This window comes from Hippocampus zosterae, chromosome 9 (assembly GCF_025434085.1).
Source record: "Hippocampus zosterae strain Florida chromosome 9, ASM2543408v3, whole genome shotgun sequence".
Lineage (NCBI taxonomy): Eukaryota > Metazoa > Chordata > Actinopteri > Syngnathiformes > Syngnathidae > Hippocampus > Hippocampus zosterae.
Genome location: NC_067459.1, coordinates 23,338,889 through 23,365,922, shown reverse-complemented (window position 1 = coordinate 23,365,922; position 27,034 = coordinate 23,338,889). Strand labels below are relative to the sequence as shown.

At 47.7% G+C, this 27,034-nt stretch overlaps 1 protein-coding gene across 3 annotated transcripts; it reads left to right on the top strand.

The window, feature by feature from the left end:
* The first annotated feature begins 1,109 nt into the window (after positions 1–1,109).
* Positions 1,110–27,034, top strand: mtss1 (MTSS I-BAR domain containing 1). Of its 3 annotated transcripts, none has more exons than XM_052076413.1 (14): positions 1,110–1,851; positions 10,659–10,720; positions 13,103–13,176; positions 17,022–17,106; positions 17,946–18,037; positions 18,123–18,197; positions 21,457–21,614; positions 21,713–21,820; positions 22,212–22,309; positions 22,392–22,467; positions 22,933–23,109; positions 24,369–24,497; positions 24,688–24,838; positions 24,959–27,034. In XM_052076413.1, the coding sequence occupies exons 1-14, from the start codon at positions 1,780–1,782 to the stop codon at positions 25,903–25,905; spliced, it is 2,304 nt and encodes a 767-aa protein (XP_051932373.1). In that variant the 5' UTR covers positions 1,110–1,779; the 3' UTR covers positions 25,906–27,034. The 3 variants fall into 3 exon arrangements, with proteins under 3 accessions (XP_051932373.1, XP_051932372.1, XP_051932374.1); XM_052076412.1 differs by having other exon boundaries at positions 22,930–23,109; XM_052076414.1 differs by lacking the exon at positions 22,933–23,109 and having other exon boundaries at positions 1,111–1,851.

Here is a 27,034-nt window from a genome sequence, read left to right as displayed (position 1 = left end):
GTGCCTGTGTGTGTGTGTGGGGGGGGGGGGGGTGAGTGTTTCAGTAGTGTGTGAGAAAAATTAGCATTGACAGAATTTCAGTAGTTCGTAAGGCTGTGTGAATGCGATTGTTGCAGTCGAGAGTGTGAGAGTTTATTTTGAGTGTGAGAGCATTTCAGTAGAGGATATGAGCTGCTGAAAATCTGTAGTGTGTATGAGAACTTGTCAGTAGTGTCCTTGTGTAACTGTTTCAGTAGTGTGTGAGTAAAAAAAATCAGTTGTGCGTGTGAGACCATTTTAATTTTGTGTATGGAGTGTTTTAATTTTGTGAGTGAGAGTTTTTTTTCCTGCCCCGGTGAGTTTTGTATATGAGTGGAAAGCATTCTGTTTTGTGTGTGAGAGTATGCCAGGTGATTTGAGAGCTCTCGTTTACTACAAATGCACGACTGAAACGCACTCACATCCACCATTGAAGTGACTTTTTTTCACTCATTGCTGAAATATTCTCTCACACACTGTACGCGCGCATACACACACACACACACACACACACACACATAAGTGGAAAGCATTCTGTTTTGTGTGTGAGAGTATGCCAGGTGATTTGAGAGCTCTCGTTTACTACAATTGCACGACTGAAACGCACTCACATCCACCATTGAAGTGATTTTTTTTCACTCATTGCTGAAATATTCTCTCACACACTGTACGCGCGCATACACACACACACACACACACATACCCGCATTTCACACACACATACCCGCATTTACACACACACACATAAACATTCTCACACAATTCACAAACATTCTCACTCTTGTCGATATTTGTTGTTCATAATGACAACTAAACCCCTCTCACAGCCTCCTGAAATATGTGTATCATATGAGCGTATATCAGCATGATGTTTGAAAGAATTTCTGCAGCCTACGTGAGAGTGTTCTAGTAGTTTTTGTGTGTGAGTGTCTCAATCGTGCGCATGGGAGGTAATTATAAATTACTTCCCTGCACTTTGACTGCCTGTCTCATTCTAGAAGGACCAAGTCCGATGATGGAATTAAGATTTTATTTTGAAATTATGGACAGGATGTAGAAATTGCTGGCTACGACTAACTTGGTAACTCCGAGAAAACCACACACGTTACATATGCACGACGAACATTCTCACTTGAAATAACGAGGTCGGAGCGAGGACTCCCCGTCGGTTGGGGATAGTGCTGTGTCTGAAACTCGTCACAAGGCAACAACGACGGCCCGCCGGGAAACGATGACGCGAGAATTTCGTTTTTAGAAAAAAAATAATAGCATTTCAAAAGAAGTAGAAGGACGGAAGAGCGACCGAGAGACGAAGTGGTGAAGTAGCGTTCTATGTCCACGCTCGTAGTTTCAGGTTGCTAGCGGAGTTAGCCACCTAGCCGCAGTTTAGCTCGCAGTCAGCGGCCAACTTTTCATCATATCCCGGCCAAGCTCGCTCGTTTCCGTCAGGAAAAATGTGCTCTTCTTCGGGACGTTTATCCGCATGGCCGGCGGCTAGCATCGGCTGAGAGCCTCCATTCTCTATTTTTGTGTCCCGTTTTTCTTGTACTGCACATTTTTGGAGCTGTTGATTTGACACACACATACACAGACTGGACTTTTGCCCTACGAGTGCTGTATCGTTAACCTCCTCCAAAGGCCTCCATTTATCCTATTATTGGGAGTATTTGAAAACGTAATTTTTTACATTATATTTTATTCGTTTTTCTTTCAAAGAAGACCAAGTTGTCCCGGAGGATTTTTTTTTTGCCTGTGTGGAAAATGGATGCGGGCATAGAGAAGGAATGCAGCGCCTTGGGAGGTCTCTTCCAGCTCATCATGAACGACATGAAGGTAATCATGTTTAAATCACATTTCAATGAGGTTTTGATGGATTAAAAATAAATAGCAGCTTCAAGGGAGACGAGCTTCATTCATTGTTGAGGATTTTCCGCTTCGTCCACGCACATTGTTTGGCCTTCTGTTTACGTTTAAGCAAAGCGAATAATGCAAAAATGTCAAGTCAAAGGAATCGGAGATTGACAACGCGTGAAAATAAGGACCGCAACTTTACTTTTAGCATTTTTAATACGTTTCGGACTCAGTGATACACGGGTATTTTGTTTATTTCTTTTCATATAAGCGGTTTGGAGGATGCATCGATGGATGGACATTGGCACCCTGAGATACGAGCCATGTTGAACCGACTTTTTTTCCTTTGACTTGCGAGTGTGAATTTACAGGCCGTGAACTCAACCGACTTGATAAATTCTAAACAGCAGTTTGGCATCAAATGAACAGGTTTACATAATTTAGGCTTCCATCTATTCCTTACCAGCCTTAGTTGAGGTGTACTGAACTATACATTACCCCCCCCCCCCAAATGACACATTGTTTATTTAAAACCAGCCACTTAGCTTCACGTTTAACACCATCATCCAGAATATGACAGAGATGCATTTTAAAGTAATACACATTCAAAGTCAATAATTCTAATGAAGATCATGAGGATGGTTTTCGTTACATTGAATTTTCCAACTGGAATTAGGCCACCTGAAAATGGGTAAAAGGGGGCTATACTTTTTACCAGCGGTGTCCTTTTTTGTTCTTTGCGCCTCTCATCGAGGCCGTCTGGCTAGCCAAACGCATTTATTTTATTTATTTTAATCCGTAAAATTGGTTGTTTGCCTCAAAGTGACCAACTACAGCATAAGAAATGTGTCCATCTTGTCTAAAATTCAGCTTGATTTCTGAAATGCAGATGAACTTCTTTCTCATTTAATAATTTTGTATTTTTTTTCATCTAGGAGTACATCCTCTTTGTATATTTCCTTATGAGTCATGCTTATGAATGTGGTCATTTTCGATTGATCATGGATGAATGTTTTAAGAGCTTCCGATAGGCCAGGAAGCGCCCGGAGGTGCAGCGGCGTCTCTAAAATCAAGCCGTGGATAACGGCATAGGCGGGCCAAGGTCTGAAACGACAGACGAAGGCGGAATGTGGCACGTGACGTCTCCATTGAGGCTTTTACTGTCTCGATTGTGACACGATAATGACACGATAAAGTTTCTCGGCTTGAGAAATCCCCCAAGGTTTGCGTAACGGCGGTACCATGAATGGCGATTATTTGCAAAATTTCTCATTTGATATCTGTCGGCCTTGGCGGACAAAGGAGAGGAAATAAGGAGCTTCGGGTTTCACCCCGATGTCTAACAATTTGCTGCTCACCTGATAGAACTTGTAGAACGAGACGTGACTCATGTGGACTCGAACATAACCGGGAAGAGGCGCGTGTGTGTGTGTGTGTGTGTGTGTGTGTGTGTGTGTGTGTGTAAGCCAGAGTATGTCACTCTCTGGCCACCTCTACATGGAGCATGGCTTGGCCACCACTCAGTAAGGCGTTTTGTCACCTTGCCCATGCATGTGAGAGTGTGCCTATGTGTGAGAGTCTGGCGACGTGTGACACGTCAATGAGAGTGTATGTATATGTGACATGGTTTGTGAGAGTGAGTTTGAGAATGCACACAAGCCAGTGTGTGCACGTGAGTGTGAGAATGTGTGCGTGTGAATGTCGGTGTGTTTCTTCAAACCTTGGTGTGAGAGAGGTGTGTTGTTTGTTTCTGAACGATCAAGTGTGTGTAAAATGAGGGCGTGGCGCCGCGTGAGAGTACGTTCTTGAGAACGCGTGCGAAAGCCAGTGACTGTGTATCGTTTGAGAGGCAGTGAGCGAGCGCGCCTATGTGTGAGATGAGTCCGCGCGTGTTTTCTGGAGCGAAAGTGTGCACGTGTTCAAGTGGGTGTTTGTGTGAGAGCAAGTGAGTGTCTGAGACAGGACAGAGTGTGTGTTTCATGAGAGAATGTGTTCTTTGAGTGCGAGGGTGTGTCTGATGATGTGTGTGTGTGTGAATGAAAGTGAGTCCAATTCATTTGAGACGGTGTGCGTGTGTTTGTGTGTGCGCACCCACGCGATTGGGATTGGCATCGTTTGGCGGCCGTGGCCTGTTCCCAAGCAGGGCAGTCGCGCTCGCCTTCTGCCTCGTTGGCACGCGCTGGCAGTCATGTGGAATTAATCGGCCATTCTGCCAGGGTAAAGCTCTCATCGGGGGGGCGGGGGGGGGAGGGGGTCGGCGTGACCCGATCACTCTCAATCAGTCTGGCATCAACGCGCCCCAGCGCGTTGGGCTCATTATGCTAATTGGGCCAAACACGCACACACATTGTGTTGACAAAGAACAACTCGCGTGATGTGAATCCGTGCCCTGCGGCTTTCCTCCTGCATTCCAACAGTATGCACGGAGGTGGTGGTGGTGGGGCGGGGGGGGGGGGCGTCATCCCACGCCAAGTCAACTCCAGAATCTGAAGCGTTGAACGAAGCGGATTTTGCTTTTTGTGAAACCTGCTGCGTTTGTTGATCGTGATGACACGACTTTGAATCTCAAATTTAGGGGTGGCCACGCCCCCTTTTTGTCCAACCCATTGGAACTGAGTGTGGGCCGTAGCTCTCACCCACCCCCTCTGCTCCGACTGACTTCAAATTGGAGATGTGCTATTGTGCAATCCCAATCACCAAGTACAACAAGTGTCATGAGAAGCAAAAATCTGTTTGCTGGAATTTTTCAGATTTTGGGGGATGACCCATGGCCGCGACATTGGCGACTCAAAATCGCCTCTCGGTGTGACTGTGTGTGAGCGGGACGTTTCCCAAGATGTGCCCTGCGATTGGCTGGCGACCAGTCCAGGGTGTAGCGCGGCTATCGCCCCCCAATCAACTGGATAGGCCCCTGAATGCTTTCAACCAGAATGAGAGGACACGGTTATCGAAAATTGCTATTGATAGAATCGCATGTTTTGAGTATTTTCTTCTTTTTTTTGGGGGGGGGTATCATTTCAACTTTACTCTTGCGGTAAATTTCTTCTCGTTGGCACCATCGCCGCGCCTCGCCCGAGGAGCCCAGCGGCGACACTCGGCGCTCCGCCGTCTGTCCCTGCGCTTTTCCTCCCGCCGTTTGTGCGTCGCTTCGCGCCCCCCCCCCCCCCCCCCCCATCCGCTCGTTCCAACGCTTCGCAGGGATTCAATGAGTGCTTTTCTGCTTGTTTGCTGGTTACTTGAGAGGAAAATGTCGCTCCCGACAACAGCCGACACCCCCCCCCCCCTCTCCGCCGCCGCCTCCTCCTCCTTCCTCCCCGGCCTGCTGACTGAAATTGAAACCGTGTGTGTGTGTGTGTGTGTCTTCGTACAAGTTGAAGTCCTGGCAACTTGCACACGCAATCCTTGGGGTTGTTGTTTTGGATTTGGAAGCAAAATGCTCCTCCCCCGCATTTGTAAAACTTTGAATTAACCACTGCGACTCCGAACATGTAAAAGCCATAACGCACCCACTCATGCCTTTTATGCCCAAGGCAGTTGCCAATTCATCAATCTAGGAGCGAAAAGAAAGTTAGTGGGATTTTTTTTTTCCTTCTTTCTATCAAAGCTGAAAAAAAAACAAAAGTGAGGTCCAGGAATTTTTGTGATGGGCTGCGAAGATATAGGAATGTAACCAGTAAAGACGGAGATGGACGGTTCTGCGGCTTCCGTGATTTACGTAGCAGATGGCATAAATTTGGGGCGGCCCGGTAGTCTAGTGGTTAGCACATCGGCTTCACAGTGCAGAGGTACCGGGTTCGATTCCAGCTCCGGCCTCCCTGTGTGGAGTTTGCACGTTCTCCCCGGGCCTGCGTGGGTTTTCTCCGGGTGCTCCGGTTTCCTCCCACATTCCAAAAACATGCGTGGCAGGCTGATTGAACACTCTAAATTGTCCCTAGGTGTGAGTGTGAGTGCGAATGGTTGTTCGTTTCTGTGTGCCCTGCGATTGGCTGGCAACCGATTCAGGGTGGCCCCCGCCTACTGCCCGAAGACAGCTGGGATAGGCTCCAGCACCCCCCCGCGACCCAAGTGAGGATCAAGTGGCTCGGAAGATGAATGAATGAAATAAATTTGGCCTACGGTAACAATTTGGACGACCGCAGAATTGCGCTTGTTGACCACATTGTTTCCGTCTTTCTTTGTTTGCCATAAAGACTGAAATGAATTTCCTTCCCCCTATATGAGTGCATAGACTGAACTAGTATGACGTATGAACAGATCCTCGTTGTCATCTGAGGATCTGCTGCTTTTATCTTTTATTGGTGCTTTATTTTATTATTTTTTGGGGGGGTTGCGGGGGTCCGTCCCACGGTCGATTTGAAGTCTGTCAGACACCCTCCACCCAGGGACTCGTTAAAATGTGTCACGCATTTATTGCTATCATCCGCAGTGACATGCGCTGATTTATGCAACAAGTCTATCATCATCATCATCATCATCATCATCATCATCATCATCATCAAAAGAGAAACGTTTTGCGGCCGCACCGAGATCGCAGCCAGGCATGTTTCTCACACTCGCAGCACGAGTTCCAACCAGGTCTAATCAAACCTGTTTGATCGTCACGATGATCCCGGACTCGCTTTTTTGGGATGAGTATTACGGAATGTTCCGCACGATCACGTTTAGGAGGATGTACAGTACTCGGGGGAGGGGCCAAGCTGGACATGAGTCAACAGGTAGCGAGACGGATGAGTGACGCTAAATGGAGGGTGCGCCGCGATGACACATGAACACGCACGCAATCGCCGCAGAGGCTCGGCGCGTTTGAAACCATTCACGAGTCATCGCCGTCGGGGGCGGAGGCATCGAGGAGGTGACCGTCGCACCAGAATCTTCCCAAGTGGGAATGAGAATCGCTAAAAAGTCGAGAGTCTCCCAAAAGGTTCCCGGTTCTGAACTCAAGTCTTTGCATTGAGCAGATGGCGACATGACGCCGGCGTGACTCGTCCGCGGAGACGTGCAGATTTCGACCTTGGCGCATGATCGCCGCCGATCTGGACGAGCGTGCGGCGGCATCAAACGCGACAATTCCAGCAGTCGCCCCCCCCCCCCCCCCCATTTTTTTTGCAGTGCGCCGCTTTCATTTGGTGCCCTTCTCCCAAAGAAAGCATTAACCTGATGTTGACACGGCCCCGGCCGTCTGCTTTCACTGCTTTTGTCCCGCTCGGACTCGATCTGCGTTGCTCAAACAAGCCCTTCAACCTGCTGTTTGAACAGCCGCTGCGCCCCCCCCCCCTTATTTTTATATTTTTGCTGCCGCCTTTCTCCACAGAACCTTTTAAAGCTCACCTCTACTCGACGTATGCAGATACAAACAAAGCCTGCCACGCGTGTCTACGTTTTGAGCTGAATTTCCCAAGCCCCCCCCCGCCCCCCCGCAGTTCCAATTGTCTCCAATTATTATTATTATTATTATTATTTATTATTATTATTATTATTTTTGCCTTTCTCTCTCCGAGCCCACTTCAAGCGACACCCTTCACATATGGCTGTGTTTGCATGAAAGGAATACATGACACAACCCAGACCCCCCCCAAATTGAGCGCAAGGGTCATTCCATGTAAAATCCACCAAGAATGTTCCCATCGGCCCCGTCGGGTTTTCTTTGAGGTGCGATTGGAAATGGAAGAAGTAGACCAGAACGCGTGGTCAACCTTTTCCCTTCTGTGCCTGATGAGCTGAAAGCTTCTTAAGACTCCGGGGGAACATTTTTAAAATTGGTAAACGATCCTTTTTACTTGACGCCATTTGAAATGCGTGCATTGATTGCAGTACTGTACTGGCAGACCCCCACCCCAGCCCAGCCCCGCACCCCTCGTCAATTTTTTATTTATTTTTTGTACTTGGCAATGACACGGTTATGAAATCATTCATTCATTCATCTTCCGAGCCGCTTGATCCTCACTGGGGTCGCGGGGGGTGCTGGAGCCTATCCCAGCCGTCTCCGGGCAGTAGGCGGGGGACACCCTGAATCGGTTGCCAGCCAATCGCAGGGCACACAGAGACGAACAACCATTCGCACTCACACTCACACCGAGGGACAATTTAGAGTGTTCAATCAGCCTGCCATGCATATTTTTGGAATGTGGGAGGAAACCGGAGCACCCGGAGAAAAGCCACGCAGGCCCGGGGAGAACATGCAAACTCCACACAGGGAGGCCGGAGCTGGAATCGAACCTGGTACCTCTGCACTATGAAGCCGACGTGCTAACCGCTGGACTAGTTATGAAATCAACATGGCTATTTTATGCCTTTCGAAATACATGCCGCAGCCAGGATTCCGCCTCTGTAGAATAATATTCCGCCCCGGGAAGCCGCGATTGCGAACTTTTAGCTCCGCCCTCCCGCGAGCGTTGTACGTCGCAACAGACGCCGATGTCATCCTTCATCCGACGACTTCAAACTGCAAGGAGCCGACGCACTCGCAACAAGCCTGCTGCTTTGCTGGCCTCTGCCTAAACGGCGCGTGTCGCCTTCTGCTTTTGCTCCAATTCGAGAGTCCCCCCCCCCCCCCCACTCCCCTCACCAAGGCTCCTCGCAATTTTTCCTACGCCGTGTCAGGAACAACAAGACTGCGGTTTCTTCTAAATTTAGTGCCGGGTTCCTCTTCTCAATAGCAGCTGGAACACTCCCCCCAGCGGGGCTCAGTGGAAATAAGTGTCACAGAGCCTGCAGTCATCCCGAGCGGCGTAGCAAAGTCGCCCGGTCACTCTGGATGTCGCCCCCCCCCCCCCCCCCCCCAGTATCCTCTCCTCCGAGTATCCCCCTCCGAACGCGTAGTCTTTGAGGTTGGCGCATACGAGAGGGCGCATCGCTATTGCCGGCCTGCATTCAGAAGCAACTCTCCTTCCGTTTTGATGCGCTGCTTCACCTCTCCGGGGTCGCGGGGTCGCGGGGTCAGTTTTAGCCTTGAGCAGTCGATCCTCAAAGCGAGCTGGAGTCGAATCATCCGGCACCGAAGGAGTTGAGTGGACCGTCACCGACTTGCAGTTTGTCCATTTTGACCGAAGATGACGATATAATTGGAGTATTTGTGAAAGGGTTGCATCGTCTTTGAGCAAAGATTTGATAATGGGGGGTAGGGGGGGGTGAGTTTTCACACAGCGAGGGCTGTACTGTTGGCGAAGGACTGTTAAAATTCCTGGCGGTCACGACAAACTCGAGTAGAATGTGAAGTTTAGACGAGAAGGAGCGAGGGAAGCGGCATTCACTCCCATGTGATTCAACGAGTCAATGGCCGGTACATTTTATTACGTTTGGACTATCGGCTGATCCGCCCCCCCCCACCCCTCCTCCCGTCCATCTACTGGTAAATCGCATGACCGCTTAAGCGCACTATTTGGCCCCCGCTGATGAATGAATGGGCTTGCTTCATACTCTGTGTGGCTGTCGAATGGAATTTTCTCAAGAGATTGTTTCAGCATCGGAGCCGAAAACGCAAGGCGCGCGGTGACGGCTGTGTGAAAGGGGAGTAGTGGAAAGTCAGGACTGGGGTGTCAAGTTTAGCACCCGCGACTCACTTCTCATACCGAGTTGACGGCGCTCATCATTTTCCAATGAGCGTTTTTTAAAGGTCGGTGGAGATCACCACACAAAAGCGAACGCGCGATTGTCACACTTTATGGGATTGTGTGTGAAAGGCGCGGTGGGTGCGCAGCTAAGAGGCTCAGGGCACAGCGTGAAAGGGTTAAAGGCGTTTCATCTTCGAGCGTCCGCATCGGCAGAGGTCAGACGGGTTGCAGAGAGTCGAGTTGTAGCCGAGCAGCTGCTGAATTCGGCGCCTGCCGTGCAAACTGCACAGCAGCCTCGGGTGACATCATCTGTCAAAACCGGGTTGTGGCCCCTGAAGGACGCCTCGCGAGTTCCTCTCCTTGTCTGTCTGCTCTCTTTTCCATGACCCAAAATAATTCCCGATTTGTACTTGCGAGGGCTTGGGGGAAAAAAATAATTGCCTATGTTAATAACCGTAAATCTAATGGTGACATATTTATGCTTTCAACTATCATTAACGGCCATTCTAAATATTTTTAAGGAGTGTTGATGTATTGATTTATTTTTGCTGACATTGAGCACCGATCCCTGATCAGCTGTTCATTTATTTTACTTTATTATTCTTTTTTTTTTTCTTTGTCAATAGCGGCACTGTTGCATTGTTGATTAGTCATCAAAAATTCCAGATTGCCCGATGATGAAAGTTTCGGCTCCATGCCCTGTTGAGTGTATCAATCCTCTTGGCTGCATTTGTAATGCCCTGAAAAGCGCCACTGTTCTCACGCTCAACCGCCCCACATGAAATGTTCCGTGTGTGTGTGTTTGTGTGTGTGTGTGTTTTTAATGACCCACCACCGCGGTCATATGCGTGGTTCCTTCGCGAGCATAATAGCATCTGATACGCATCAGTGAGACCCATAAGTGCTATGATTACAAACTACTCTCCACATGCCTCCCACGTTCTCCAATAAATTAATCAAGCATCTAGTCGTGGCTCACTATTCACCAAGTTACCCGTTTTTTCCTCTTTGGAACCTCTTTGCAGCTTTTTGCTGGAAAAACTCGCTTCTTTCCAAAACACTAACAAGTCATCCAATATTACGTGATGTTTTTTTTTTTCCTTTTTTCCCCATATCGTGATTGTGGAACCTGTCAGTTTACATGTTTTTTTCTAATATTTGTGGTTAGTATTATTTGGTTTGAAATGAACTTGTTGATCGCGGAGATGAATGTAAACACCGCTGTTTGTGTTTCTGCAGGCCAGTTATCCCACATGGGAGGACTTTGTCACGAAAGGAGTCAAACTTCAGTCGCAGCTCAGGTAAGACTTGTGGCAACGCCCCCGCGATCCATTTGGAGTGCATTTTATAGGCATGTGCCATTACCACATTGAACGCCCCCCCCCCCCCTTCACAGACAAAAAGTTACATTTGAGCACTCGCCGATACTGAGGACTAATGCTTGATAATGCCGTGCCATGCCAGACATCCATCCATCCATTTTCCGAACCGCTTGATCCTTACTAGGGTCGCGGGAGGTGCTGGAGCCTATCCCAGCCGTTTCCCATCCCAGCCGTTTCCCGGCAGTAGGCGGGGGACACCCTGAAACAGTTGCCAGCCAATCACAGGCCACACGGAGACGAACAAACATCCACGCCCACACTCACACCTAGGGACAATTTAGAGCGTCCAATCAGCCTGCCACGCATGTTTTTGGAATGTGGGAGGAGACCGGAGCACCCGGAGAAAACCCACGGAGGCCCGGGGAGAACATGCAAACTCCACACAGGGAGGCCGGAGCTGGAATCGAACCCGGTATCTCTGGACTGTGAAGCCGACGTGCTAACCACTGGACTACCTCGGCCAGACATCCTACCTCCAAATCGGGTCTTGTAGTATTGTAGCATTTAATGAGTACGTCTCACCCAAAACTAGTCTCGGTATCAGTTTTGGTGCATCCCCAATATTTTACATGAGAAAAGTCACATGGGAGATGCACAAGCAAAAATCACATTTTGTGTGAATGAAACGGATATACAGGCTTGTTCTTTCTGCCGCGCTAACCGCTGCCGTATTTTCTTGTTTACCATTTCATATGTTTGAGCAATAATAGGGCCCATCCCAAACATTTTCCACTGCAGTGAATAAGGCAGCAATTTAGGTATCCATTTTGCAACTTCACTCGACTTGACAAAAAAGCTGAACACACACACACACACACACACACACCAAACTACAGTGTCATCTGATCTTCTCGGTTCAGTTTACAAGAGTAATGGCCATTTGTGTGCTCATGCAGTGCTAACGTAGCATTCATAGTCTAGCCTGGTAATAGAATGCGCAAACACACACACACACACACATGCACGCTAGACAATAGGTCCATTGATAATAATGATGTGACTTCAGAGGGTTTCCCGTTGCACTGGCGAACTGGCCTTTGAGGGTCTCATGTGGTTTTTAGCAGTCAGGTGTCCTATCACTGATTCACAGAGCAAGCGAATCGGTCGGGCTCATGTTGGAGGTTGACATTGGCGTCCTCGTTTGAGTCACTTTTGTATTTTTTGTTTGCCGCCGCGTTGACTGCGGCTGAGCTGCGTATCGAGTCAAGGTTATGGATGTGCACAAACTGGTGAACACCAGGGAACGTTCCGGTCGATGCGCCATTCCCCGAGGCGCACATTACTCTGTGAACAAACACAGTGCAGTTCAACTTCTGGCAACTCGTTTGAAATGGCGTCCCTTGTTGCGAACATCACGCGAATAGAGACTTATTTTATATATTTTCTTGTACGGTGAACCCCCCACTATTTGGAGTTTAGGCTCAAGTGAATCGAGATTTTAAACCCTACACATACCCCCAGTGACATGAGGAGGTTTCGTTGCAAATGGAGAACCACAAATTACCTGCTGAAATCCTGTTGCTTATTTGAGAAGCTTTCATTTCCTGAAAAATGTATCTCATTACATTTCTTCCTTATTTCTATAAAAGAGATGTATTTTGTTCCCTTACTGCGCCCAAATTATTTTTGACATATCTTTTACATTTTAAGTAAACACCCATTACATACCCATTCTTCTTCTTCTGTTTTTTAATACCGTTGAATGTTTTTACCCTTTTGTGACAATGAAATGAAATCTTTGTGTCCTAAATGACGACTGGTTACAACAACTCAAAAGTGTTGTGCATTTTTATTTTCAATATTTGAAATGTATGTGTTTAGCGCGTCGACCTCACGGTGCAGAGGTCGTGGGTTCGATCCCGGCTGCGGCCTTCCTGTGTGGAGTTTTCTCCGGGTACTCCGGTTTCCTCCCACATTCCAAAAACATGCATGGCAGGCTGATTGGACGCTCTAAATTGTCCCCAGGTGTGAGTGTGAGCGTGGATGTTTGTTCATCTCTGTGTGCCCTGCGATTGGCTGGCAACTGTTTCAGGGTGTCCCCCCGCCTACAGCCTGAAGACGGCTGGGATAGGCGCTCCATCCTCCCGCAACCCTTAAAGCGGATCTGAAAATGGATGGACGAAATGTATGTCATTCTATTTAGGTTCCATCTTAGAGGTTCCACAGATCTGAAGTCAATTGCTAATTGATTTTTGCTCTGCCTCAATCGTGCACCTAATCGCTGTCACTTTCGTATTTATTTATGCATGTATGTATTTATTTATTACATGTTACCCGTGTGCTATCCGTCCCACTATTCAGGACCACCATCCTGGTGACAGGCGCCTTCCTGGATGCTTTTCAGAAGGTCGCCGACATGGCGATGGGATCCAGAGGTAAAAACAAACGCTCGAGCAACCCCAAAGCCCCTTCTGTTTTTTTTTTTTCCATTGCGCACGGGGAGCCCCGAGCTGGAGTCTTAAGACGGTTGCTGCGATTATGTAAGACCGGTTGGTATTGAAATGAAATCCAGCATGGGGGGAGCGGGAGTGCCAGGGAAGCGAATTATGGCCGCTCCCTTCCAAAGAAGCAGCGGCAACAGAAGCACCAGTAGGCTTGCTCTGTCATGCCTGAATGTTTGTTTAAAAAAAAAAAGAAGAGACACGCGTCTTATACTGTACATTGTCTTCAGCGTGTCGTTCACTATCTGATGTCGAGATCTGACGACGCCTAACAGTTGATCAACAGTGCCTTGCCATTGTGCTGCTTCAAACAGGAAGTGACCACTAAGCTTAAGAGTGCAACAGAGAGACTGGAAGAGTGACAGAAAGACATATAAGTGGATATTTCTGTAAATGTTCAAACAACAAAACAAAACAAAACAAAACAAAAACATTTACTTGGTACTCGAACTTTTATTGCATATTGTGACAAATACTGATTTAGTAGCATACGTGTCCGGTACATACTCTGTTTAAGTGTTAGGTGCCTCAAACGTCTCCAACTTTCATTGGGTTGGGATTTCTGTCCCTCATAATTGACTTGACAGCGCTGAGATTTACCCCCAGTTTTTTGTCTTCCTCTCAAAAGCTGTGCTGGTCTCAAATCCAAAGCAATCCAACGCCGCCTTCCATAGGGATTTGTTAGTCATTGCAGCGGTTTACAAACTTGAATTTCACAGACAAGATGTGGACAAAAGGCAAAAACTGAAATTGTGTTTTTTTGAAAATGTTTGTTGATGGCAACATAAGGACTTTGGTTGGGGGGTTAAGGGCTCGTCATCACTCGAAATCATTATGAGCAAACAACAAAGGAGTCTTTTTTTTTTCACAAAGTGAAAACACTGATCTTAGTCAGTTGCACGGGTCACATTACTCAAACACGCGCCGGTCCGAAGAGCTTCTCCGAAGACGTGTCTTGAACACATGCTCATACCACCAGCAAATAGATCAATCGAGCCAGACGCTGACATACTTTGTGAAAAGAGATGCTTCGTTTTGCTGATTCACTCGCAAACTTCCTTTGTTGTCTATTTTCTAGGACAAATGATAAAACTTTGGCCACTAGCTCACATGTGAACCATTTCATTGAATTTAAAAGGTTTTCCTCGCCGCCGACCCAGCCAGAATCCAGGAGAGAATCCATGATTTCAAATTTTGCGACATTGTAGATATACCGTTGGAATTACATGCACGGGTATTCACCCCCCCCCCCCTCCCAGAAATGTGGATTGAGCAAACTTTCGAGACTAGTAAACATGGCTGCCCGGTCAAATAAATAGCATGTCCTTAATGGCGGCGATTGCAATCCAACGGTGGGAATCGCCGCCCGGCGACTGATCTGCTTTAGCTCCGCTCACAAATAGAACTGCCGCCATCTGTTAGCTGTTAGCCAAGCGTTAGCCGGGATAATGGGGGGCCTTCACGCGTGTGTACATGTTGACCGAGCACATTCCCCCACGCGTCTGTGTGTGTGCGTGTGTGCATGTTTGTGTGTGTGTGTGTGTGTGTGTGTGTTTAGACAGCTGCCTCCTCCTTCATTCTCTCCGGGCCACTACTTTAGCTCGTCAGCTGCTTTGTCAGAGTACGTTTGTCCAACAGCTGACTGAGGAAAAAAAAGCACAAGTTACTACTTTCTGACAACAATTCCAGACTTTCCTGTGGGGAGCCCCCACCACCATTAACAATGAATATAGGCAATTCTAAAAATATTTAGAATTGGAATGAATTGAAATGAGCCAGTGTCCCAATGTGTCAGGTCATTGATTGACCCACAATCGATCGGTTGCCACAAATGGAAGCCGCGAGGCGTCGCCGTGTCTCGTTGACGCTGGATGAGTGTGTGTGTGTGTGATATCAGACGGATATCAGAAGTGTTCTCGGAATTTTGAGAAATTTTTCGGCTTCAGAGTTGTCATATATGATCAGCTGGTTTTTGCTTTTTACACAAAACTGAGCAACGGTTTCACACACCAACTTAAGGAGCCGGATTGCGCCATGGTCGCATGTCTGAAAGCGACAATTTGTTTCAACAACACAACAATGTCGATATTGAAACCCTGAATGAGCCAAAAACAATCTAATTAGGTTGTCAAATCGGAATTACCGTCAAATCAGCCTCCACCCCCAAAATTAAACTCCAATCCAGAATCTGGTTGAAAAGGGCATATTCGGGTGGTCTCGGCATCAGTCCCCAAGAAGTGATTGCATTGTGCGTTGGAGGGTTTGTCAAGACAAAAATAATTGGTAGGGGAAGCTGGCAAACAACAAAAAGCACCGGATTGCAAAACCTAAAGCTCTATATTTCATCATATCAGAATAATTGTCATCATCAGCTGATGGAGAAAAAAAAAAGTCCTCTTTCCCTTTCCGTGGGGCTCCGCGTGACTCATCACCATGGCAGCGCAGGACCAGTTCACGTCTTTGGCATCATGGGGCTTTTTTTTTTTGTTGTTCTTTTTCTTCTTCCAAAGCAAACACACACAAGGTGCTGACGGGCCATTATGGAAGTTTCCTAAGGTCAGTGACTGAAGGACGGCGGTTACCTCATCCTGACAGGCTGGTCAGTCAATCAATAAGCGGATCAATGCAATCAGACAGGAAGATTGATGAGGTGTTGCCTTCCATTGCCGTCGCTCTTTCCAACTCGGGCCGTTGCTCTGAGTGCTCGGCGAGTTGCGCCACAATACGGGCCACATTGCCACAGCGACGAGGTTTTCACAACGCACACACCTGGACAAGCTGCTGTTGAATGAGTCGCGTTATGAGCGGCGGGAGAGCGAGGCCGGAAAAATGTGGCGTCGGTGAGGCCGCTGAACAGTTTGTCCTCTGTCTTTCCCTCTCGGGAGGGAAATTGTAAATGACGAGCGCGGTTTATTTTCCTTTCACTTCTCCATGCAGTTCCATTCAGCAGCCCAGTGTTTGTCCATCGCGGAATCAGGAGTTGCGTTGATTATTCAGCACAAACGAACCACCTTCACATCGATATTGTTAGCGAGTATGCTAGCCTAAATAACGTACGAGCACATACTGACGTACTGTTTATTGAGAAGAGTAAGATGCGGGAAACCAGCTGAGAAAAGGCCTTCTTTTATCGCGCTGTCCCGTGCGGGAAACCAGCTGAGAAAAGGCCTTCTTTTATCGCGCTGTCCCGTGAATAACCGCTGTCCTTATTTGAATTGCCTGGAGCGGAAAATGTGTTCTGTGTACCAGGCGGGAGTCAAACGGCAGCGGACCCTTTAATGGCTCCAGTGCCACAAGGAGGCCAAGTCAACTAAACCAAACACGCCTCTCTGCGCCCTGTGCCCGGGCTTTGTATAGGGTTTGCGCGCGAGCCCAGAAAGAGATTATGAATGACAAATGCAGGAAGTTTTCTCACCCCCCACCGCTCGCCATCGACATTTTACACAATTCCATCCATGAACCGGCAAGTTCTTTCATGATCCAAACCAGCCCATTCGCTCTAACGTTGCGGTGCCGTTTCATCAAAGATGACGTGCCACGATGCTGTATGTTCCCCCTAAATCACTTGCGCTCATCCCGCTAAGACGGCGTTGCACTCCTCCGTTGTCACCCCGAAAAGTGAGCGGCTGCCCTACACTTGGGGCACGATTTAACAATTAATGAGCCACATTTTATGATCATACAGTCAAGTTTAGTGCGACCTCCATTTTCTTTTCTCAACACACACATGAAACCCTCTACAAAGAATGTAAAATAATGATGTGACATTTGTTTTGCAGGTGCTACCAAGGAGATTGGCTCAGCGCTAACCAGGATGTGTATGAGACACCGCAGCATTGAGTCTAAACTCAAACTTTTCACGACGTAAGAAACACAAACACACACACACACACACAGTTGCAGGTGTCATGGGATGTATTTCTGTACCCGAGGGGGAAAGTGGGTCTCATGACATCTTTTTATCTAAGTGGGAGTGCCAGATGGCCATTTGCTGCGCGCTGACATTTGCTCATATCAAAAGGCGGCTTGTATTTGTTATCGTTAGAGAGCGTTGCGTCAATTAGAGCTGTGGTGGGCAAACTACGGCCCGCGGGCCAGATCCGGCCCGTTGGTCTTTTTAATCCGGTCGACAATTAAGGTTCGATGTGAATGATCGCATTCATTTCATTTGGACTTGTAATGACATGCATTTCACCGCCAGGTGGCGCATTGACTTGAAGTTGCAGAACACAGGCTGACCTGGCCCTTCTGTCAAATTTTAAAAGTCAATGCGGCCCCCGAGCCAAAAAGTTTGCCCACCCCTGAATTAGAGGATGGCCTGCTGTGCAGTGTGTGCTCGGGTCAGCGTTCAAGTGCAGTGGCACTTCAACTTAAGAGTGTTTCAAGAGCCAGCCTCAAATCGCTGCTCTGGCATGGCGAAAAAGCAGCGCAATTAAGGTCAAAACCGAGTTGGCTAACAAATGTTCCGCAAACAAACGTTTGCGGCAAATATTGCAGATCACTTCACGCGGTGTAAACGTTCACTCCCGACGTCACATAAAGTATGTCAGCTATCTTCGGTTATATCCATCAATTAGTCGTCATGTCATTGCGCTGTTAAGAAGCTCAAATGTTTGGTAAGACGGACACAAAAGCAAGACTGCCGCGTAGCACGTGAACGTCTCCCAAAAGGCGACTTATGAAGACATCTTTTCCCCTCCCAGAGCGCTCTCGGAAAGTCTCATTACACCGTTAGAGTTGAAGATGGAGGAGTGGAGAAAAGCAGCCAGTCAGTTGGACAAAGATCACGCCAAAGGTTTGCCAGCTGGACACGGAAGATGTGCCCACACCACTCTGCAACACCTCCTTCACATAACTTTTTTTTTTTTTTTCATCTCAAGAGTACAAAAAGGCGCGGGCAGATATCAAGAAAAAGTCGTCCGATACAGTCAAACTACAGAAGAAGATGAAGAAAGGTAAGATGGCGGCAGAGTGCATTTTAGATTATTCGGGCGTGGGGGGGGTCCACATTATCTAAGTAAATGTACATGTGAGGTGATGTTATTGTTGATCCACTCTAGATATGTGACTTTGAATGTGTGTGGCTTTAAAAGACGGGGGTCGGGCCTGGTGAGCGGTGCGGGAGACAGCAAATTAAATATATGTACTGTATATGCAAGTCATCGATAAATTCGATTTAGACTTTTTTTTTAGTCTAGTTTTGCTAAATTTCTGCACGGAAGGAGGCTCCTGGCCATACCATGCCCAAGACCAGAGATTACCACTTGGCAGCAAGAGCAAGAAATACTGCCTACGGCCTTTTATGATCAGGGGGGGACAAGGGGCAACGCCCAAGCACATGTTCAAACACACTTCCTCTAAGCCTTATTACGGCACACACACACACACCCACACCCACACACAGTTAGCTTGTAAACGCATCACATTGCCAATAAGTGACACATCAGACCCTCCCAGGGTAAACCTCACTTGTGTGGTTTTTACATCCTGGGACTTTTTTTTTTCTTTGCTTTGTTTCCTCATTTCACACACACACACACTCTCTCCATCAGTCATCCTCGAATGTCAACTCACTACGAAGCATTTGGACGTTTGTGTCAGAGTAGATTTTATTGTAGAGTTAGATAACCAATGAATCACCTGATTGTGTGATCAATAGGACTGGAAATGGAGATTAAAACGGGGCCCCGTGACCCACCCTAGTCCCAGCATGAGTCGTCCTCCATCCTCCGCTGTCGAAAAAACCTTTTCACCCTTGTTGGGGTAGCGGTTATCCGGCATAATTGAGATGTTAGCTCGCTGGCTCGCTCTGTCTACACCCCTAAAATAAATCTTCCTTTTGGGGCTTCCTTAGAACGCCTCATTGTCATCTTTGAGTGTGCGCACATCACGCAGACATTGCCAGGAGAGCGATACAGGATTTTTTTTTTTTTTTTACTCATTCAGTACCAGCCAATTCTGGACCAAGTCTGAAAAGACGTTTAAAAACGTCTTTGGGAGTGAATGAGTTAATTTTTTTTTTTTTCACCGTGGTTTTGTGCTGCTCTGGCTGCTTTCGAGTGCCTCATTGTCGTCACATGGAAAAGCCCCATGATGACCTGACGGGATGTATTTTGCGTCGCAAACATGTCGTTTTCTGTCAGCATATGGTAAATGAAGTCTCATCCATTTTAGCAGCGGCCTTTGATTGATAGCATCGTGTGGTGACAGCGCATTCAGTGGCCACGCCCCCAGCGTTTGCAAGTGGAAACGGTGGCTTGATTTTTCACAATTTTGCAGGCCTATTTTTATGTACAGTCCCTTTAATCATTCAAATCTGACATTGTTATCGACACTCTTTTCTGTGCTGTGTCAAATTAAAATGTTTCTTTTCACTTTACCGGAACTTTCTTTCGTTTTTGTTGGGTTTTTTTCCCCAGCGTTTTTGCTTGGCCGTTCATGTCGCTCAGCTCTGCTTTGCACGTCAATTTGTTTCCCTTAGTGCCTCAGTTCACTTCAGTTCAGTCATGATCGGCTTGGGTGAAATATAATTAGTGTGTGTGTGCGTGTGCGTGTGTGTGTGTGTGTGTTTTGCTACACTCTATCATTATGTGGCGTGCGACCACTTCAGATAGCATCTCAAGTTGCTCGTAGCGAGCGGCAGATTTTGGGAGGGTTGGAGGGAGCTTTAAAGGTGGTGGTCACCGTGCTTCTATGCTCTTCTCTAAGGATGTGAGACGTGCTTCGTGCAATCTTAAATTAAGTGAAATGAGAGAGCGTGAAAAACATGCTTGGGCAAAGAATAACCCTGGGCTGTTTTGTGGATTGCCATCTTTTTTTTTATTTTCTCTCCGCTAAACACCTCATTTAACTAGGAAGCTTCCAAGTGAGGTCTTTTCTTCACTTGTCATTGCCTTCAGTCCCCTTGCGTGAAAATGATCTTAACCGCAGCCATCGAATAAATGCAGGAGACTCGTATCGACTTCATTTCCCCCCTTTCGTTCATGTTCGCGGCCGTTATGGCTGTTGCTCATCATGGTGAGCGTGCGTGCGTGTGTATGCCCGCTGGTTGGTAGCTCTTTGGTCCAAAAAGGTTGGGTAACCTTGGTCTTCGCGTAAAAACGTTACAATTGGACCTTGTGATTGCTGCGCAGCGCGATGATGACAACACTGTATGCACAACTGAGGTGAGCCGTCGTCTGTTGACATCTGCGCAGAAGAGAATGTCCACAATTTTTTGTTGTCGCTGTTTGTGTGTGAATGTCATTTAAGGCCGCCCCAGGCTACCAGTAACTCCACGTTGTGCATGTGTCTGTGTGTGTGGAATGCAGACAGACTGGTTTTCACATGCAAAGAAAGTGCTTCACATGAGCCCGAGCAAACATCGCCTTTTTTTTTTTTTTTTGCCGACTGTCACTTTCTCTCAACAAGCGCTGCAGGCGCTTTACATTCGCTTGAAGGGCTTTTGTTTTCACCATTGAGAAAGTAAACCTATGCGTACTTCACTAATTCAAATGCCTGTATGCGGCAGAATATAGACTAATGATGGCCACACAAACTATTGTGTGTGTGTGTGTTAGCCATGCAGCGACACTAAGCTTCTGTTGGCTCTGTGAAAACGATCCCACTGACCCCACGGTGCTCCCACCCGTAGACGCCGTTGAACAAAATAGTCTGCCGTTTTTTATGTGCCCGTCTGTGTGTGTGTGTGTGTGTGTGTGAATGTCTAGATGAGGTCGATTTGGTTATGAATTTGTTGGAATGACTGACGAATGTTGTACAGTCGTACATAATAATATGAGCGGAAGCAACTTTGCTTCAAGACCTCTGGAAAGTCGCCCCGACTACTATTTTACACCCTCTGATTCTCTAACCGGGGCGCTTTCAAAGCTCTGATTTGATCGTGACCTATTACCACATCAATCGGACATCCCTGCAGTCATCACAACGAATATTGAAGGAGAATGTCAGTCGAGTACGCATATGTGAGAAACGGCTTTGAGACAGTCCGTTTGCCCATGTGCTGTGTGTGAAATCGTAGTCTCTACTGCCCCCTGCCGACCGCAACTGTCTTGTCATTTTTCCCATTGCGAGAGCCTTGAACTCATTTACTGTGCACCTACTTGCTGTTTATTTTCAATTCTACCCTTGCAAATAGTTGAGCACATACGTCTGGCCGAATCAGTGAGCGACATTAATGCCGCGCCGCTCCGTCCTGTGCGTCTTGTGTGTTAGGGAAGGACGCAGTGCGCGGCCAGCTGGACAGCGCGCTGCAGGACGTCAACGTGCGCTACGCCGTCCTGGAGGAGACGGAGAAGAGGGCCGTGTGCCGGGCACTCATAGAGGAGAGAGCGCGCTACTGCACCTTTGTCACAATGCTGAAGCCGGTGCTGGTCAGTCTGTGTGTGTGTGTGTGTGTGTGTGTGTGCACGTGTACGCCGCCGCTAATAGAAGCAGTCCATGTGTTGATGGTGCCCCGTGTACTGCTTAGGACCACGAGATCAACATGCTGGGCGAGGTGACGCACCTGCAGACCATCCTGGAGGATCTCACCACGCTGACAGCCGAGCCCAACAAACTGCCACCAGCCAGCGAGCAGGTACGCTTCCACGACTACCATCCCGCTGTCTCCTTTTTTTTTCTCTGGTCGCTTTTACACTGCAGGTCCTGGCGGCCAATTCCAGTGAATGGTAGACCCCCGCATATGTGTGGTTCGGCATTTGCAGATTTTTACAATTTGCGGGCCCTTGGAGCTTACCCGCTGTCAATTTGCTTACAAACTAGTTCTGGGGGTCAAGGCAAAGCAATAATAAACATATCACTTTGGCGCCATCTGGTGGAATGTTTGAATTGTTGTTAGTGATCGATTCACAGCAGCGTTTTTTTTAAAATACATTTGTGTTTGCAATGTGGATCGGAGATGGTTCCAAATTTGGTCGAGACCTGATTCTGGTCTGAAATTGTTTTTCTTTCTTTTTCCCCCACCGCAGGTGATCTTGGACCTAAAAGGTTCTGACTTCAGTTACACCTACCAGACACCACCAGCCTCACCCAGCAACACGCTGTCCAGGAAAGGCAGCGTCAGCAGGTAAGATGCGCTCAAACTGAACTTCATTTTTCACACATTTCAGTTTTTAACACTCTTAACGACTCTTTTCTCTTTTCAATAGCTACCAGTCTGGGTCAGTGCGGCACGTCCCTTCCTTGGACTCCATCAGCTGTGCTGTGGATGGTGTGCACATCCAGGTGAGCATCTCCTCTCTACTCGGTGTATCGTGAATGCATATTTCCTCAAATGAAGTCGACGGCACCAAAAGTTGACGAACAAAGGCATTAAAGGCATACGTGATTCTCCCTTAGCGGGCAGCCGGAGGACTTTCCATTCTTTTGACCATGTACAGTGGGCCTAATGCCATTTGCGTGTTTTGGGAATGAGAATTTCGACTGTGGGCTCCGCTCCTCAAGCACTTTCCCTTTTCTCAGGCTTCATTAGGTTGCAAAACTATTCAGTGAGCGCACCCTGGTGAGTCGTGGCAAGAAAAGAAAATGCAGCAAAAATTTCAGATGTGGACCGTCGTTTTTGTTTTTTAGTTGAGAACTCGGGACAATCCACTACTTGTTGAATAGCACACAGTCCAACGTTTGGCTAACTGCCCGTTCGAAAGTGAATTGCCCAAAAAAGGACACGCCGCTTCTCCATGTGTGTAGCAGCGCTCCTCCCAGTACCTTCTGATCGGCTGCGACGAAAGCGGCCGCTCCCTCAGCGAAGGGAGCGCCCCTTCTCGCCCGGGCGGCCGACAGGGCAGCCGCGGTCGCTACGGTTACGCAGCCGGTCCCGGCCATCGCCTCGCGCCGGGCCGCCGCGTCAGCCGCCGAGATATGACCACCGTGAGCCGCACTAAATTCCTCCTTTTTTTGTTGTTGTTGTTGTTTGGTGCATTGTGGTAGTTGTCCGCCTCATCGCATCGCCCTCCTTCTGTGTATTGTTGTGGATGTCTGTGATTCATTTGTTCTTTTCATTTTCAGTTGGCACTTGAAAATGAAAAAGTGACAGATTTAAAAAAAATAAAATAAAAATTCTTGTACAGTACTGTCAGACAGAAAATTTGAAAAATGTTTTTTATGTGGCGGCTCAAAGTAAAAATACGGAATATGAATATTTTGCCTTGAATTACAAGTTGAATTTGTTCAGTGACTAACTCACAACTCAAAAAGCGGGAGGGGGGTGGGGGGGTCAATGTAACGGACAAATAAGAGTTCCACAACTGACACAACTTGGTAAGCTACAATCGTAGTAATAATACGTAGTTGTGGGGATTGGTATCTTGTCTGTCTACATGTTTCTTCACCGTTTGTGTTCAAATATACATTGCTTAAATATTATATTTAAACAATGTACTATTAAGCAGGAAATGTTATTTTGGTCCATCAAGTAATGGGCCGCCGGATTTTATCGACCTTAATCAGCTCTTGTCACATCCCTTTTTTTTCTTTTCTTACATTAACAACGTAAGACAAAGATCGTGACATTCAAACATGTTGAAAGAAACGAGCACATTTTTTCTGGGTTATAAGCTTAAACAAATAAATCTCTCTTCTGCCAGTTCTTCATAACTTGTTCTTGTAAGATTTACAACAAGGTATACAAATCTAAGTGTTACGGTGCCCAGAAACAATTACATTTTTCATTGTGGAGGGGTTTTTAAATTTTATTTATTGTTTTTTATACACATGTTAACTCAATCGACGAAATATTCAAATTAAATTCAGTTCCATGGATTGTTTTTCCATTAAATATTTTTTTTTAATCGGAGCCAAACATTGAAAAATGGCATTTCTTGTATTTGTATTACATTAAAAAAAAAAAACATTAACGTATGACCAAATTTGTGACTTTTTCATTTTGGGATTTTTCATGTTCGAATTGAAGTCGATAGCCACCCAGATTCCACACCACCATGCCGCCAGCCAGCATTTGCCACATCGGGATGCATCCAAACCATTGCCACTTTGCCATCAGTTTGCCTTTAATTCCCTTGCTACATTTTGCATACTTGTTGTGTCCCGTCATCACTTTGTCGCACTCGCCAGCGGCTCATTCAACTAATGTGTGTGTATGTGTGTGTGTGTGTGTGTGTGTGTGACAGGATGCAATGGGCTCCACCAATCAGCTGGCTTCCGCGAGCATGGGCGGTGAGAACGGCCTCCTGGCGCCCCCGCCCAGCGCCTACACGCAGCATGGCGAGAGGATCCGTGCCATGTCTGCTTCTGGAAAGGTAGTTCACACACACACACACACACACACACGCACACGACTTGCAAGCCATGCTCAATTCCCTGTGACATCATCTTGAAAGATATTTCCCGATCGAGCCTGCGAATGATCAGCCAAGCGTACGTGTGAATGAGAGCACCCCGAAAAAAAATAATACTCATAATAACCTGGATGTTAATGTTGCCCGTCAGTCGTGTTCGGCCCGGGATCAGCTGGCCTTGACTCTTGGCGCGCTGACGGCGGACGCGTCGCGCAGCAGCCGCGACTCGCTGCACTGCTCTAGCGGCTACAGCACGCAAACCACCACGCCGTCCTGCTCCGAGGACACCATCCACACCCACGGTAAGGGGCCGCCGCCGCGTACGTGCGCTCTTTTCCACCGGCCTCATCGCCGGCCTTCAGCGTTTCTGTTTGTCCGTCATCTCGGACGTCACTCGCATTTGTTTGCTTCTCCTTCTCCAGTCGACTACGAGTCCATTTCCCTCCACGGGGATAGCGACTCCATCTCCTTGCACCACCTGTCACACGGCGGCGGCGGCGTCAACCAGTCGGATTTCGACAAGTCCTCCACCATCCCGAGGAACTCGGACCTGGGCCTCCAGTACCGGAAGTTCGCCCAGTCCAAGCGTCCCGCCTCCACCGTCAGCCTGCTGGCCGAGACGGAGCTGACGGGCGGCTCGCACACGGCCACCATCCGGCGCAAGCCGTCCACCAAGCCGGTGTACCGCCGGGGCACCATCAGCGGTGGGGTGCCCATCCCGATCTGCACGCCGCAGGTCCCCGTGGGGCCGACGACCCCGGGGAGCGAGGAGAATGTGTTCGTCGCGACGTCCGCAGGAGGCTTAGGTTACAACAAACTCTTCACTTCCACGCAGAGCCTCAGCGCCCTGCCGCCATCCTCAACCTCGCCGTACTACCAGCTGGTGCCCGGTCAGATGCCCATCCCGGTGCCCGTACCCGCCGTTCCACCAGAGGGCGGCATTGCCAAGCACCAGCAACTACAACAACTCAACCATCAGGTGCAAATGCAGTTTCACCACGAGCGGCAGCTTCAGAAACACAACCGGCCCCAGGTCCACGGTCAGATTCAGATCCAGAACCAGAACCAACCGCTGACGCAGACCCAGCTCCAGGCCCACCCCCAGTTCCAAAACCAGCAGCACCAACAGAAGCTCTTCCACCAGCAGAGGGCCCAGTTTCAGGCTCCCCACGCCCAGCGAGAGGACTCCATCCTGGGCTACACGACTCATGGGCAGCCCCCTCCGCCTTTCATCCAGGACCAGGACAGCCTGATGCACGAGAGGGGCGATAGGGACATGCTGAACCTTATAAGGGGCGTGAAACTCAAAAGGACCCTGACCAATGATCGCTCGGCACCTCTGCTGCCCCTGCCGGCCAATCACAATTGAGATGTGGTTGCCTTTCATTCGCTTTGGTGCTGTGTGCATTTTTATTTTGTTTTTTTTTTTTTTCCGTTTGACTGAGCGGTTCCGCATTTTTGACCGTGACCTATGAAGCTTGTTTAGTTAGTCAGTTAGACAGCGGGTGGAAAAAGTCACAGTAAATTTCTAGAATGTTATCTGTAAATTTCCACAAGGACTTAAGATGGGCAATTGAGCTGTCCTTGCTCACGAGCGAGGGCATCGCAGTACCTTCAATTTTTAGTTTTATTTTTTTGTCAGCATTAGTTGGCTTGCATCACCCAAAAAAAAAAAAAAAAAAAAAACTCCCGACCGGGTGGGGTTTCTTGGATAACCTTGATGCATGGCGTTGAGGCCTAAGATTATTATTTTTTTGACTGGAATACAATGTTGACTGAACCTAATTACGGAGAAATAAGTTGGTAGAAATGGAGCTGAGTTTGCAGTTTTAGGAGTTGAGCTGCTTTATTTTTTTAAGCGTAGTTTTAATTGATGACGTCATAGCGGGGCTATGAGGTGAGCAAGCTCCAAAATGTTCCCGATGCTTTTTTTTTTTAGTTTGGCCACACGATGGCGCTCTTAGCTTTCGAGATCTAGTTCAGAGTTAGCGAAGCTTTTATTCAGTCTATAGTTCAACGATTCTATACTTTAAAAAAAGTTTTATGTGCTGGATTGAATACTCTCTGTTGCATTGTGTTTTTTTTATATGAAAAAGTAAAATGTCATGCTTTTATTTGTGCCTCCTCTATGCTGTGCAGGTTTAGCTGACTGATTTCAAAGACTGAGTCTTTATTGGACGTTCAAGGTTTTGTTTCCTGGCTGGGCCGTTAAGAGTTTATCGTCGCCTTGGTTACAGCCCAGCGTGCTTCCTCTCTCGTGCTGTTTGGTTGTACATATTCTTCTTTAAATATCCGTACATACAGATTGTATTTTTCTGCATCGGCCCTATCGGAAATGATGCCGAGGTCTTATTTTTGTAGACGTTCTTTAAAGCATGTCGGAATATCCTTGCAAGAACACCAACCAACAGAAATGTACTTTTGATTTTTTTTTTTTTTTCCAATGCTGTCACGCGTGTCATCGCCATCATCGTAATTATATTGACAGTGCTCGTCAA